We start from the raw sequence: 12,938 nt of genomic DNA, 5'->3' as shown, positions 1-12,938 counted from the left end.
TATCAATTGAGCTGAGGAGTTTGCTATTTACAACATAGGAACCAATTCCTTTAAAAATAGAAGATACTGACATCACATTAGATTAGGTTTTTGGTAAGACACATATGCTGCACACAACATCTCACAGCACATACACAATGTAGCCGATATTATTAGATAGATGGAATGTATGAGTGTTATGAATGTATTGTAACTCTGTAATACTATAACTCTGTACCATTCTTCTTCTGTAATATTTAATTGGGCAGATTCTAAGTAAAGATTTCTCTCTGGTAAGAACTATGGTGTTGGCTGTTTATTTGTAATATCGGGTAGAATACCTTAGTAGTGCTAGTCATATATTTATCTGGACAAGGGGATAAAGATATATGTTAGTTCTTGGAAGAGGTGACACAGGGATATTACATTCACTATTAATACACAACGCAGAGTGGATTTCTCTCAAAAGGATACCAATTGGAAGTATTGGTGGTGAGAGAAGGATTATACAACAATGTTTTAAAGCACGTTATTCCAAACAATTTAGGAATGTTAGGTGATTTATGCCCTTCATGGATTAAAACCAGACTCTGCATCAACTATGTAATTTTCCATGGGAGTTTTGCCATGGATCCCCCTCCGGCATGCCACAGACCAGGTGTTAGTCCCCTTGAAACAACTTTTCCATCACTATTGTGACCAGAGAGTCCCTGTGGGTTGTAAAATTCACATGCCCATTGAAGTCTATGGCGGTTCGCCCGGTTCGCCCGTTCGCGAACATTTGCGGAAATTTGCGTTCGCCGTTTGCGAACGGAAAATTTTATGTTCGTGACATCTCTATTGATAAATAAAAAAATGACCAGGACTTGCACTTACTGAGCCTGCGGGTGCTTTCACATTTGGTCAGTGGGGACTTAAAGTTGGCCAGTAGTGGAGTTGCCATTAATCATTCTGTCTGATTTTAGGAATGACTGAATTGTTTAGAACAGTGTTTCCCAACCCAGTCCTCAAGGCACACCTACCAGTCCAGGATTTAAGGATTACCCAGTTTTGTCTAAGGTGTTTTTAGAAAAAAAAAGAAAAAAACACCTTAGACACAACTGGGTCACCCCTAAATCCTGGATTGGTAGGTGTGCCTTGAGGACTGGGTTGGGAAACACTGGTTTAGAACATGTTCATCAATCCGACTCATATGGCTGCTAAAGGGATAACATTTCTTTAGCAAAACAGCTGCTATGTTCCAGGGTGTGCAATGCTTTCAAGCAATAAAAGAGCAGAAATAGAAATCAGTCATTTTCTCTCAGTGAATGTGAACATATTTTTTTTTAATAAACTTTACGCATTGTCAAGTGGAAAGACAGTCGTAATGCTACCATGATTATTGTTAGAGATGCTTCCTGGGTCATGGCTGCCTAAAATGCATCCAAACATTCAGTATCTCCTCCCTCTGCATGCAGACACTGAACTTTCCTCATAGAGATTAATTGATTCAATTCATCTCTATAGGGAGATGCTGATTGGCCGGGGCTTTGTTTGAATCATGCTGGCTCTGCCCCTGATCTGCCTCCTTGTCAGTCTCAGTCAATCCTATGGGGAAGCATTGTGATTGGATCAGGCTACCACTTCTGATAATGTCAGCAGACAGCTTGTTTTTCTGAGTCTAACAGCATGCAGAGTTACAACTTCAGGCTTGAATACAGTAAGATTTTTATTATATTTATGGAGGCATGAGGGGCCCAGGGGGGCTAGATGGTGGTTTTAACACTATAGGGTCAGGAATACATGTTTGTGTTCCTGACCCTATAGTGATTCTTTAACGTTTCTAAAATAAATTTTGTATGGGGTAAGACATTTAAGAATGTCTTAGATTCTAAGATGTGCAGTAGTCAACACCACCAGTTGCTTCAGACAGACTATTTATGTAGGTCCCTGAACTATTCCTATGTTTTAGTCACCCTGTGCCCATTATAGGTTAATTGTCTGTGTATAATGTGTTTGTTTATGGTTAAAGGAACACTATAGGGTCAGGAACACAAACGTGTTTCTCACCCCATAGTCTTAAAAATACAGATCAGGTGGCTTGCCCCCTCTTAGCTCCATTAGAAGGGGTTAAAACATACCTTATTTCCAGCGCTGGGCAGGACCGCCGGCGCTGGCCCCACCCCCAATCCACCTCCTTGGCAGCATCATCAGAATTTAACATTTTTAGTCAATACAATACTTTCCCTATGGGAAAGCATTGGATTGGCTGAAATTGGCAAGGAGGCGGGAAGGGGCAGGGCCAAATGCAGTTTTAGCCAATCAGCTCCTCCTCATAGAGATGTATTGAATCAATGGATCTTTATGAGGAAAAGTCAGTGTCTCCACGGCAGTGCTGCTTACTGTGCAGCACTGCCCCAGCAAGCACTTTCAGTGGCCATCTAAGGAGTGGCCACAGGAGGTATTCCTATGGGGCAATATAAACAATGCTTTTTCTCTGAAAAGGCAGTGTTTGCATGAAGATTTCTGAAGGGAATGATTATACTCACCAGAACAAATAAAATAAGCTGTAGTTGTTCTGGTGACTATAGTGTCCCTTTAAATGTTTTGTCTGCTCTCCTGTACTGCTGATGATTGCTACCAACTAGGTGGATTTGGCTATGGAGCTTGTATAGCACCCTCTGTTGGTAGCAACAGCAATATGCACTACCTGAATAGCGAGGGTTGTTAATTTGCATATTCAGGTAAATTAGCATATTGCTAATCCAGCAGACAGGAGAGATATTTTTTTGTTAAATAGTGTCTTCTCCGCCCCTCTATGAATATATTATTAGGTCATTATAATTCCCTGTATGTTTTCTGACATGTTTTGGTTATTTGTATTTTATTAAATTTGTCACAGCAAGCTTGATGTTATAGGCAAATGGGCTAAACCCAAGTAAAAAATAAAGCTATGTATGTTAGCTCCCTTTGGAACTTGTGTGGATTTTTACGGATCCCAGTAACAGAGTCTTCGAACCTGTTGGCTGGCTCCAGAATCCTTCTACCCCTGTGATAAATCAAGGAGGGGACGATACCTGCCTGGAAGAAGAGCTGCAGCGGAATAGGCAGGGGGGATGATACCTGCTTTGAAGGAAAGCAGCAGAGGGGAGGGAATGATACCTCCCTGGGAGAAGAGTCTGGTCGAATGGAAGAGTTCCGGAGAGATCCCAGTCAAGCTTCAACGACTGGGGCAGAAACATACCAGGTTCCCTCCCACACAGCTAGGAAACGGGTTGGGCGAAGGCACATAAGATATTTACGAATCTTTTGTCCATTAAATTTGTGACTTTCATTGACAGTCACTGCCTGCTCTTGCCTCCAGAAGCTCATGTGCGGAACTAAGTTCATTGGTGGAGGGAGCTGCTCATCGGCTGATAGGAGAAAGACTAATGTTTTCCACCAATGATCTGGCCCTGCATGGAAGGGCTTAGCTCAGTGGAGCTAACAAAACCTGCAATAGCTTCTGGCACCACACAGGCATTAATGGTGCCTGGTGGACTCAAGGTACATTGTCAAACCTCACACAAACAGTCTGCCCACTAATTCTGAGAGGGCTCTAGTGCAGCTGGCTGGAGTGTTTCTGATACTTGGGGTATACGTAAGTGACCTACATGCAGGATATGTCAGCCATTACTGAGGTACTTTGAAGTAGCAATATCTACTTATATCTGTAAAATCACTGTGTTAATTATTGGACAGTAAAGTTAAATTCACAATAAAACCGTTGATTTTGTGTTAAAGAAGCTTTTTGTGGTAAAACCGATGCATGAAAAATGTAGAAATGCCTGTTCAGATATACCCTTGGGTGTCATTATTTTAAATACATACATACATAAATATGATTTCTCAGAATTACTGTGTTACTTTTCCCAATGTCCGACTTCAGATATGCAAGTAATGTACAACTGTGGTTTTTACATTTGTTTAAATCTGTGGAGAGTTTCATTATGGTTGATCTCACCATAACTTACTTAGTACTTAAATAGATAAAGACATACTATAAATAGATAAGCAGACAGACATTTTTACATAATACACTTTTTTAATATGGATTTCTTCAAATGGATAGAATAAAGCTTGGAAACTCTAAAGTGCATGTCCCACATGTGTCTTTCAAACCTACGCAGGTTGTGGATTTGTGCACTTGGGTATACCTCCCAACATTGGGAGGTATGATAACAAAAAGGAGGGTGGGTATATAGGGGGTGTGCCAGTAATGCTACTTGTGTCACTGGTGAAGGATTAAACGCACCTGAAAAGGAGGTGGGGTGGTCCAAAATGGGGCCTGTCTGCCTGTTGTGCATACCTCCTTGATTGACACAAAAATCTATGTTGAAGATCAGACTTTTTTCTATCTATGATTAACATTCCTCCATTACATGAAGCCCTCGTGTATGCATTTGATAGTGGAATAGTAGGGAGCCTAGAGCACTCTTCTAGCTACATACCTCCCAGGTTTTCCCTATTTAGGAGGAACAGTCCCTATTTTGGGCCCAAATCCTTCTATCCTGCTTTTCTATCATAATGTCACACTTTTCTAGGAGCTCCATATTGTTGGTGTAGAAAAAAAAGGAAATGATGATACAGTGTTGACTTTGAAGGCAGCAGAGCTCTGTAACTTGGATACCCTAACAATCCAAGATGTTCTGCCCATATAAAATTCTGGTGCTTGCTTACAAGTCCCTACATAATGCTGCTCTAACCTAACTATCCTCCCTAATACACAAGGCCCCTACGCTCTGCCAAAGACCTACGTCTATCCTCTGTCCTTACTCCCACCTCTGATGCTCGCCTCCAAGATTTCTCCAGGGCTGCACCTCTTCTGTAGAACTCCCTTCCTTTCTCCGTAAGACTTTCACCCAGTCTCCACTTATTAAAAAAATCATTGAAAACTCACTTCTTCAAAAAAGCATATAAATTAAACTGATAGCAGGTTTTAATCCCCCACCTCCCCATGACTTCTCTCCTGCAACTGTCAAAAATTACCTACCAAGCCCTCAGTGAATACTTTTTTAACAACCTACTTCGTACCCCTACTTTTACCCTTTGTGTCACTATACCCCACTCCCTCTAGAATCTAAGCTTATTGAGCAGGGCCCTCCACCCCTCTGTTCCTGTGGTTACAATTACATGTATGTTAGTCCACCCATTGCACAGCGCTACGGAATCTGATGGCGCTATATATATAAAAAAATAATAATAATATTGTTGGTGTGACTTAGTGTATAACTGAGCTCCACAACAATAATACTCACAGTAATGTGTCTTTAAACTACAATAAATGTGTTTAGAAATTAGTCTTTTTACATAAGATGCATGGTTCATGCTCTATATTACATTTTAGTTGTATAAATAAGTAAGTCACCTACAATTTCTCAGAACAGATCCACACAGGGCTGCAATCCCACTCACACCATTAGCATTAGAGTATTCATCTTTGCCTATTTAAAATGTTGGGAGATGTGTAGCTATAAAGTGGAAGAAGGAGCTCATCGACAGCCATAGCTCCTCCGACTTGGCATTAAATTCCTGATCTCACTTTGGTTGAAATGACGCACTGTGTAGGTCATTTAGCTGGACCTTCCATCATATTAAGAAATCTTGGGGACTTTTTGGGTGGGCAAAGAGGTGGGTGTCATAATCTTGGGGATCCATGTTTCTGCACAGACAGTGAGAGAACTGGAAGGAGGTTATCCTGGTTCCTCCATCTATACTATGGGATCCCAGAGACCTCCATTAAGATTTTTATTACATTGCCATCATGACTTATCACCAGTCATTTGCAAATTGTCATGGGATTAATTCCTGGTTGATTCCTATGTTACGTGACCTTATTTTAAGGATTACTGAGTTTGGTTTATTTGTTAATTTAGAGAATTTGTTACTATGGCAAATCTAGCCCTTGTTCAATAACCTTATAGATAAACACAGAAAATGCTCCTGTCTTTACAATAGATTATTTTCTATATAATTTATAGCTGCATACTATTTTGTATGCACATGATAGATTGAAAAAATAATCAATATTTTGACTTCCGGGCCTTGCTGGCATGTGGTGGTGACTAGCCCGGTAGGGTAAGGGGTCACGGGACACGCGCAACCCCGTTTAAGAGTAAGCGAGGAAGATTCTCCTGACCCAACAATCCTACACTCGCCCTTGAGGGACACCCGAACAAGTGGAGCAGGAAGGGAACTTAACTTGGTGTATGCTCATGTGACTTCTGTTTATGACTCGGATGTGTTCCCTGCACAGAGTACCCACTCCTAGAGCTGCACTATGGTTCAGCCTGATTTATACATTTTGTATTGTTTTGCTTTTGTTTTGCCTGTGCCCCGTCTATGAATAAAGGCCCCGACTCACTTTACCTGCTGTCTTGCTGGCTCCAGGTGATGACTCAGTTCTTAATTCTTCTTGAAAGCCCAGATGGCTGTTCACCCCGAACACGGTCTACATCCCCAGGAGGATGCTTGTTTGGACTCTCTCCAGCCTGGTTGCCTGGATTGGAGGGGATAGTGTACTTTGTGTACCTGTTCTTGTTAAGGCCTGGGCATAGAGGTGTGGGCCATCTTGTTAAGGCTGCTATTAAAATGGTTTTTTGTTGTGCTGTGTCCAAGGTATGCATCATCTCGTACATTATTCTTATGTTCAGTTAGATGCATAATTGGTGATCACTTGCATGTTTTATTCTGTTTCAAGTCTAGCTATTATTATTATTTTATTTCTTTAAAATGTGCACATAGTTTACTATATGTAGGCTATGATGTCAGATATTTAACCAGATATATATTTTGCCTTGTATTAATATATTAAAATATGTGATGGTATCACTTGACAATAAAAATTTAAATTAAACGGTATAGATATGTATATACGTTTTTTTACTATATCAATACTATACTTTTAGTATATTAATGAACATGGTAAAGAAGTAATGAAAAATGAATCCTAACTGTTACATCGCAGTTATGCAAAGGGTTTCATTTTTTCTTTTTAAGCAAGTTCTGTTAAGAGATACGATTACATAGCATCATTGGTACATAATAACACTTATAATAAAAATAATAAGTAAAATAAAACTGCTAAAGTATAAGCAAACCAGATGTCATAAAAGTCCCAGAAACCTAGTAATGAATGGCCAATTGTTGATACGGGGTTTCTGGCACGTGTAACTCACCCATACCACCAGGATATTCTTGGAAATGTTTTTCATTTTAATTCCTTTCCCTTAGGACTTGTTCGCTGCCAGTAAAAAAGCATGTGGTCTGGAGAACCAGGATGAGCACAAATAGTTCTGAAAGTGAAAATGAAGACCAGGCTAAGCAGGAACTCCCCCGTCCTAGTAATTCTAGTGGAGCTCTGTGTAACCGAACGCTGAGTTGCTGCTCTGGTCAGAAGAAGAATGGTATGTAATATGTTACTGTGCAGTGATCCTTTCGATACCGGGAACTCATTGAATGTATTGCTCACTTAACTATCACATTTATTTCCACATTTGTTTTTAAGTAAGATTCTTTAGTTAGCAGAGTTTTCATTCCAAAACAGAAACACAAAGAAATAAAAAGTTATCATCAGAATATCATCCAAATTAAAGGCACATAAAGAAAAGAGTACAAACAAAAAATAAATAAAACAAAAAAACAATAAGTAATGAAGGTAAAGGGGAAGAAAATATATTTACTCTTCTGACTCCATAATGACAGCAGTTTTGGCAAGCCTGAAAAGTCAGCTGTCATTAAATGAATAACACATTAAAAGGACACTCTAGGTAATGTAAACACTACATCTCGTGGTAGTGGTTATGTTACAATTAGTTACTGGGTGGTGTTTTCCGGTTCTTTCTCAAACTGTTTAGCTGCTGTCTAAAAAAAAAGTGGGGCCCTTGCCAGCTCCTACGGACTGTACACCTCCTCTAATGCTGAATTTAGAGTGAAGCATTATCAATGACATACCTTAGTGTTAGCTGAAAGTGCTGGGCTCCCAAACAGTTTATTAACAAATTGCTTGCAGGCGCCCAGTATGGCCACTATTACAGCTTAGTGTCTCTCTGTGCCATCTCCAAGCCATCTTTACACTTGGCACCACCCACTGGACATCTCTAAATAGGGGCCCGGTTAGGCTCTGTGGCCCTTTAATAATGTGACATGCCTCTGTCAGACCAGCAGTGCTGGGAAGAGGTAAGTTCTGGTCATTCTTCCCAGCTTACACAGAGAGCCACGTAAGCTTGGAGGAGGCACAGAGAGGAGGGAGAGAGCCTGCACTAGCCCCAGACTCTCATAAACAGACAGAGTCACTGCTGTACCCAAAAGCTATGGAAAAAGGAGGGTGGATAATAATATGGAAATCTACACACACCCTGCATTATAAACTCCAACATGGAATACAAATACACCATTACAAACGGCAAGACCACACACAAACACCAACAATACATACAAACACGCCTCTTCAATCAAATGGCAGCACTAAATACTAATACACTCCTGCATTCAAACACCAGAAATTGTATACACTGCACACAGATATACAGCTATATTCACACACACACACACACAAATATACCTACACCTGCAACAGCGGGCAAAGCATTGCGGGAGTTGCACAACACTTCAGGGTCTACCTTTTGCCCCATTTTTGCACTTCTGGATGAGGCCTAACAATTCCTTGCACCAGGGCCGTGAGGTATAATTTTACTAGTGATTATATTGCTTAGAGTGCCCTATTAAAAAATAAAACAACTTTGAGTTTGGGTCGATACTGGTTTTGCCTGTTTAGAGTACATTAAAGGAACACTATAGTGCAGGTGTAGGCAACCTTTTTGTAGTACTGTGCCAAAACAAGATCTTGAAGTCTCTTGGCATGCCAGTCCTTTCTTATTAATAATTGAGATGTGTATGTTGCCGTATTCTGCTTGTGTTATATATGGGCACTGCAGTTGCTTCATCTTTGTGTGTATGTGGGCTGTTGTATATATTGTATATGTTCATGATTAGTTTCTGATATTGTGTAGGATACATATGAATGTTGACTGTGTATGGGGGCTGCTTGTAGACTTGTGTGTGTGAGAGGTTGCTTATGGAGTTGTGTGCATGCATGTGGATTGTCAGTAGAGTTGTGTTTATAGGGATTGAGTGTGTGTTTGTGTGTGGGCTGTTTGTATTATTGGTATGTGGGGGAATCTTCTGCATATCTGTGTATGGGGTCCAGTGAGAACCAGGCTGGCCAGATGCAGGTCAAGGAGCTCTACTCCAGTGCGGATTCCCTTTCACAAGAGCTGGGAGGAAGTGATCTGAGATCACTTCCTATATTTGTAGCAATGCGTTCAGTTTGCACTATCATATATCTGAAGTACCACTGGTACTCCTAGGAGGCCAGAGCCTGTTTGTCTCTGGCAGCCTTGAGTGCCATGCAAAAGCACCTCGAGTGCCAGGCATGGCACACATGCCATAGATTGCTGACCCCTGCTATAGTGTTAGAAATATAAACATGCATTCCTAACAATATAGTACTGGATTAAATAATTAGGTTATTATTTAATAACTCTCTGTGGAGATAAAATGTAATTTACTTAAGATTTTTCCATCATTCCGCCGGTCTTGTAGTGGCTGGTCCCACCTCCAAAGCTGAGGTCATCGATCTTGATGACCTCAGCCAATCTAATGCTGTCCCATAGGAAAGCATGTGCAGTAAAATGCACCAATTGACCCCTTTCTTCCCCAAAATGTATCTCATCATTGCCCTGCAATGAACCACTCCCTTTCCTACACTAGATTTGCATATTGTACTGCATTTAACCCCTTCCTGCTGACTCAGAACCATTAATTTCCCTGCCATTATCACCTTTCTTTCCTACATTAGATCTCTAAAAACTACAATTTACATCCCTGTAAATATTTCCTCTCTCCTTTGCCATACACATACAGATACATTCAGAATATGTTCACAAACTTATAAAGACAACTGCTCCCACAGACATACATTCACAATATCACTCTCATTTATGCAGACACATGCACTATCCACCATTGCAAACACGTTGTCACACTTACATAGTAATACAGACATGCACTAATTCATATGTGGCAGATAGTAACTGGGTATGAGAGCACAACTTTTTATTTCACCTATCTCAATAGCACGCTGTCTTCTGCTCGGGTTGTGTTTCCTGTAAACTGTTACAAGCAGAGTGGGTTGCAATAGAAAAAATTATAATGAAGATTAAAGGCATCAAGAGGCCTTTCTGGTTTCTGGTATTTTATCTTGGTAGCTTGGGGGACGAGGGAGCACATGCCATGGTACTCCCCCCCCCTGGATCCACCAGTGATCTTGCCAGTCTTGATGTGCCAAAAGAGTATATCTAATCTAATAGAGGAGATGATATCTGAAGACTCTTTGCACCATAGGAAGTACTTGGAAAGTTTAATAAATATGTAAAGTTTTCCAAGGGTCCTTGGTGGCAAGGAAATCTTTGAAAAAGTTAGGTTGTTAATATATAACTGTAAAATACTGATAAAAAAGCAAAAAGAACCAAGCCTGGGGGTTTTAATTTAACAATTGTTTTCACTTTTGAGACAAAGGTAGAAGGGGGAAAATAGAGGTGCTAGAACAATGTAATATTCACCTGCAATAAAAAATGCGTACAAAGTAGGTTATAGAAAACAAAAAGGTTCATGTGATAACCAAAAATTGGCTTAGTAAAGTGAGCTTGCAGTGCAGAGGAGATGGAGAAAGGTGTATTGGAGGTGAAGTGTGGTGTAGCCATAGTAGAATAGAAGTTAGCAGGCGTGTAGTCAAGGCCCAGATGGGTGACTGACCAACTGGAGCCTATAATGTAGAAAAAAAAAGCCAACAATTTAGAGGAGGCGGGGGGAGGGGGGAAGGGGGAAAGTGCTAATAACAGGCCAACAATTACATTTTAAATTACCTTATAATATTCACTATTAAAATGTAAAAAACGGACATACTAACCCATAATCTTAGCTAATTAGGATCATTTAAACATGGTCATCCCAGCTTTGATTAAGAATATTTAGATGCAAATCTCAAGTAAAATGTGGGTTTCCATCATGTTTATAGTGCACTTTGCTTGTTTGATAACAAATAATGCATTCCAACACTATATCAATATTCTTATTTTATTCATCACGGATTGAGAGATTTGTTTTTTCTATCATTATTTTTTTTATCTCCTACCAATGCGGTATTAAATTATTTAAATAATCTTAAAATGTCCCATATTTATTGCTGGATACTACTTTAACATAACAAGTTATTGACAATAGCTAGACATCATATCCCAAAATACTTAATGACATCTTTTGGCCTTTGTTATTTCTAGAAGCTCTACGCCTACCTCTATGTGTTAAGATTAAGAGAAAACCCTGGGATTCAGACATTGATTCTACAGACATACATCTCGCAGAGCGAAGAACTGATTATGAAGCCGCAGAAAAAAATGGATTCTGTCAGGTTACATCCAGTTACAGTGAAGATGAAGATAACATCACATTGGTTGTGGATAATGTAAAGTTTAGTGTTAATCCACAGATTTTTTCTTCTTACCCAGACACCTTGTTAGGAAGGTAGGTACTATACATAACGAATAGTACAGTCGAAGTAAATGACCCAGATGGTCAATTACCAAGAATGTATAGGTTGAAGGGCATTAGGGCATAACCCAAAGGAGTAATAAATAGAGAAGAGGCTGAAATGGGTTAAACTTAAACAGTGCTCCCAAATACAGTTTCTATACCCTGAATACAACGGCTCCCCTAGTATAGAGCAGTAATTTGCTAGTCTTAGGAGCCTAAATAGAACTAAAAAAATCATACATTTTATTGAACAGAATACAGTGTAGCTTGATAAGGGAGTGAATAACGGTAATCCCTTTGATAGAGTAACGTGCATTCACTTGCACTTGTAAATGTAGCTTTGATGGCATCAACACTGGCAATTAAGTTGCTTCTTATGGTAATGGGGACTCTAAAAGTCAATAATATACAAAGAGGGTGCGAAAAAGCATTTGGAGTGGAAGACGGCAATATTAGCGATCTCCACGCTCCGTCGGCACCCTAGTATATAGCCTACCTTAATGCAGTGAGAATGGGCAGTTTAATAGGTCCGGCCGGACACTTATAAAGAAAAACATAAATCTCTTATGTCCTATACACTGCCTACAGTTTCCCCGTAAGGAGCATTTGTCAGTAATAAGGATTTGGTCATTGAATACTCAGATAGAAAGGAAGGTGCTCGGTGGAGTCAGTGTACCATATATGGGTATACTGCTCTTTTTATCGCCAGCCTAAGTAGATAACGAAAATTCCAGCAATTCCCAGTATGTCAGTAGCCCGCACCCTACGAGTATAGATCTCTAAAGTAAACCAGTTCCTGAATATTACAAGTTATAGAAGTCCCCAAAACCAGACCCAAAATAGTGTTAAAAGCGGATATCCTCATTAAAGTACATAGTGTACAAGGTTAAACTCAACGTGTGTTTCGGCGCTAACCTGCGCCTTTGTCAAGAGCTAACCAGTTATGACCAATTAATGAGAACAATCTTAACCTAAGGTTTACCTCCGAATTTGGTGGAAAATCTCTTAATTTTCTAGACTTGACAGTCTCAATTGACAAGCAAAGGTCTATCCAGACAACACATTATAAAAAACCAACAGCGTCCAATAGCCTCCTGACCTGGGATAGTTTCCATCCTAAGCCCTTAAAACAAGGTATACCTATTGGGCAATACCTTAGGGCACGCAGGAACTGTAGTACTATCCAGAAATTTAAAATCCAAGCTAATATCCTGCGACAACAATTCAAACACAAAGGTTATCCTAACCGTTGTTTGAAAAAGGCATACAGGAGAGCTTTGGAGTCTGATAGAAAGACACTTTTGACCGATAATAAACTACCTACACCCACTAACCCTCCTCCACGTCTT

At 40.0% G+C, this 12,938-nt stretch overlaps 1 protein-coding gene across 1 annotated transcript in view; it reads left to right on the top strand.

The window, feature by feature from the left end:
• The window catches only part of LOC134588917 (BTB/POZ domain-containing protein KCTD20-like), a 53,938-nt gene that overhangs the window by 28,875 nt on the left and 12,125 nt on the right, over window positions 1–12,938 (top strand). The window contains exons 2-3 of the mRNA XM_063444301.1: window positions 7,231–7,403; window positions 11,337–11,580. Of these exons, the coding sequence (XP_063300371.1) occupies window positions 7,231–7,403; window positions 11,337–11,580 (417 nt within the window). The remainder of the gene's footprint in view (window positions 1–7,230; window positions 7,404–11,336; window positions 11,581–12,938) is intronic.

Source organism: Pelobates fuscus, chromosome 1 (assembly GCF_036172605.1).
Source record: "Pelobates fuscus isolate aPelFus1 chromosome 1, aPelFus1.pri, whole genome shotgun sequence".
Taxonomy (NCBI): Eukaryota; Metazoa; Chordata; class Amphibia; order Anura; family Pelobatidae; genus Pelobates; species Pelobates fuscus.
The sequence above is the reverse complement of the archived record's forward strand: the minus strand, read 5'-3'. Positions and strand labels throughout refer to the sequence as shown.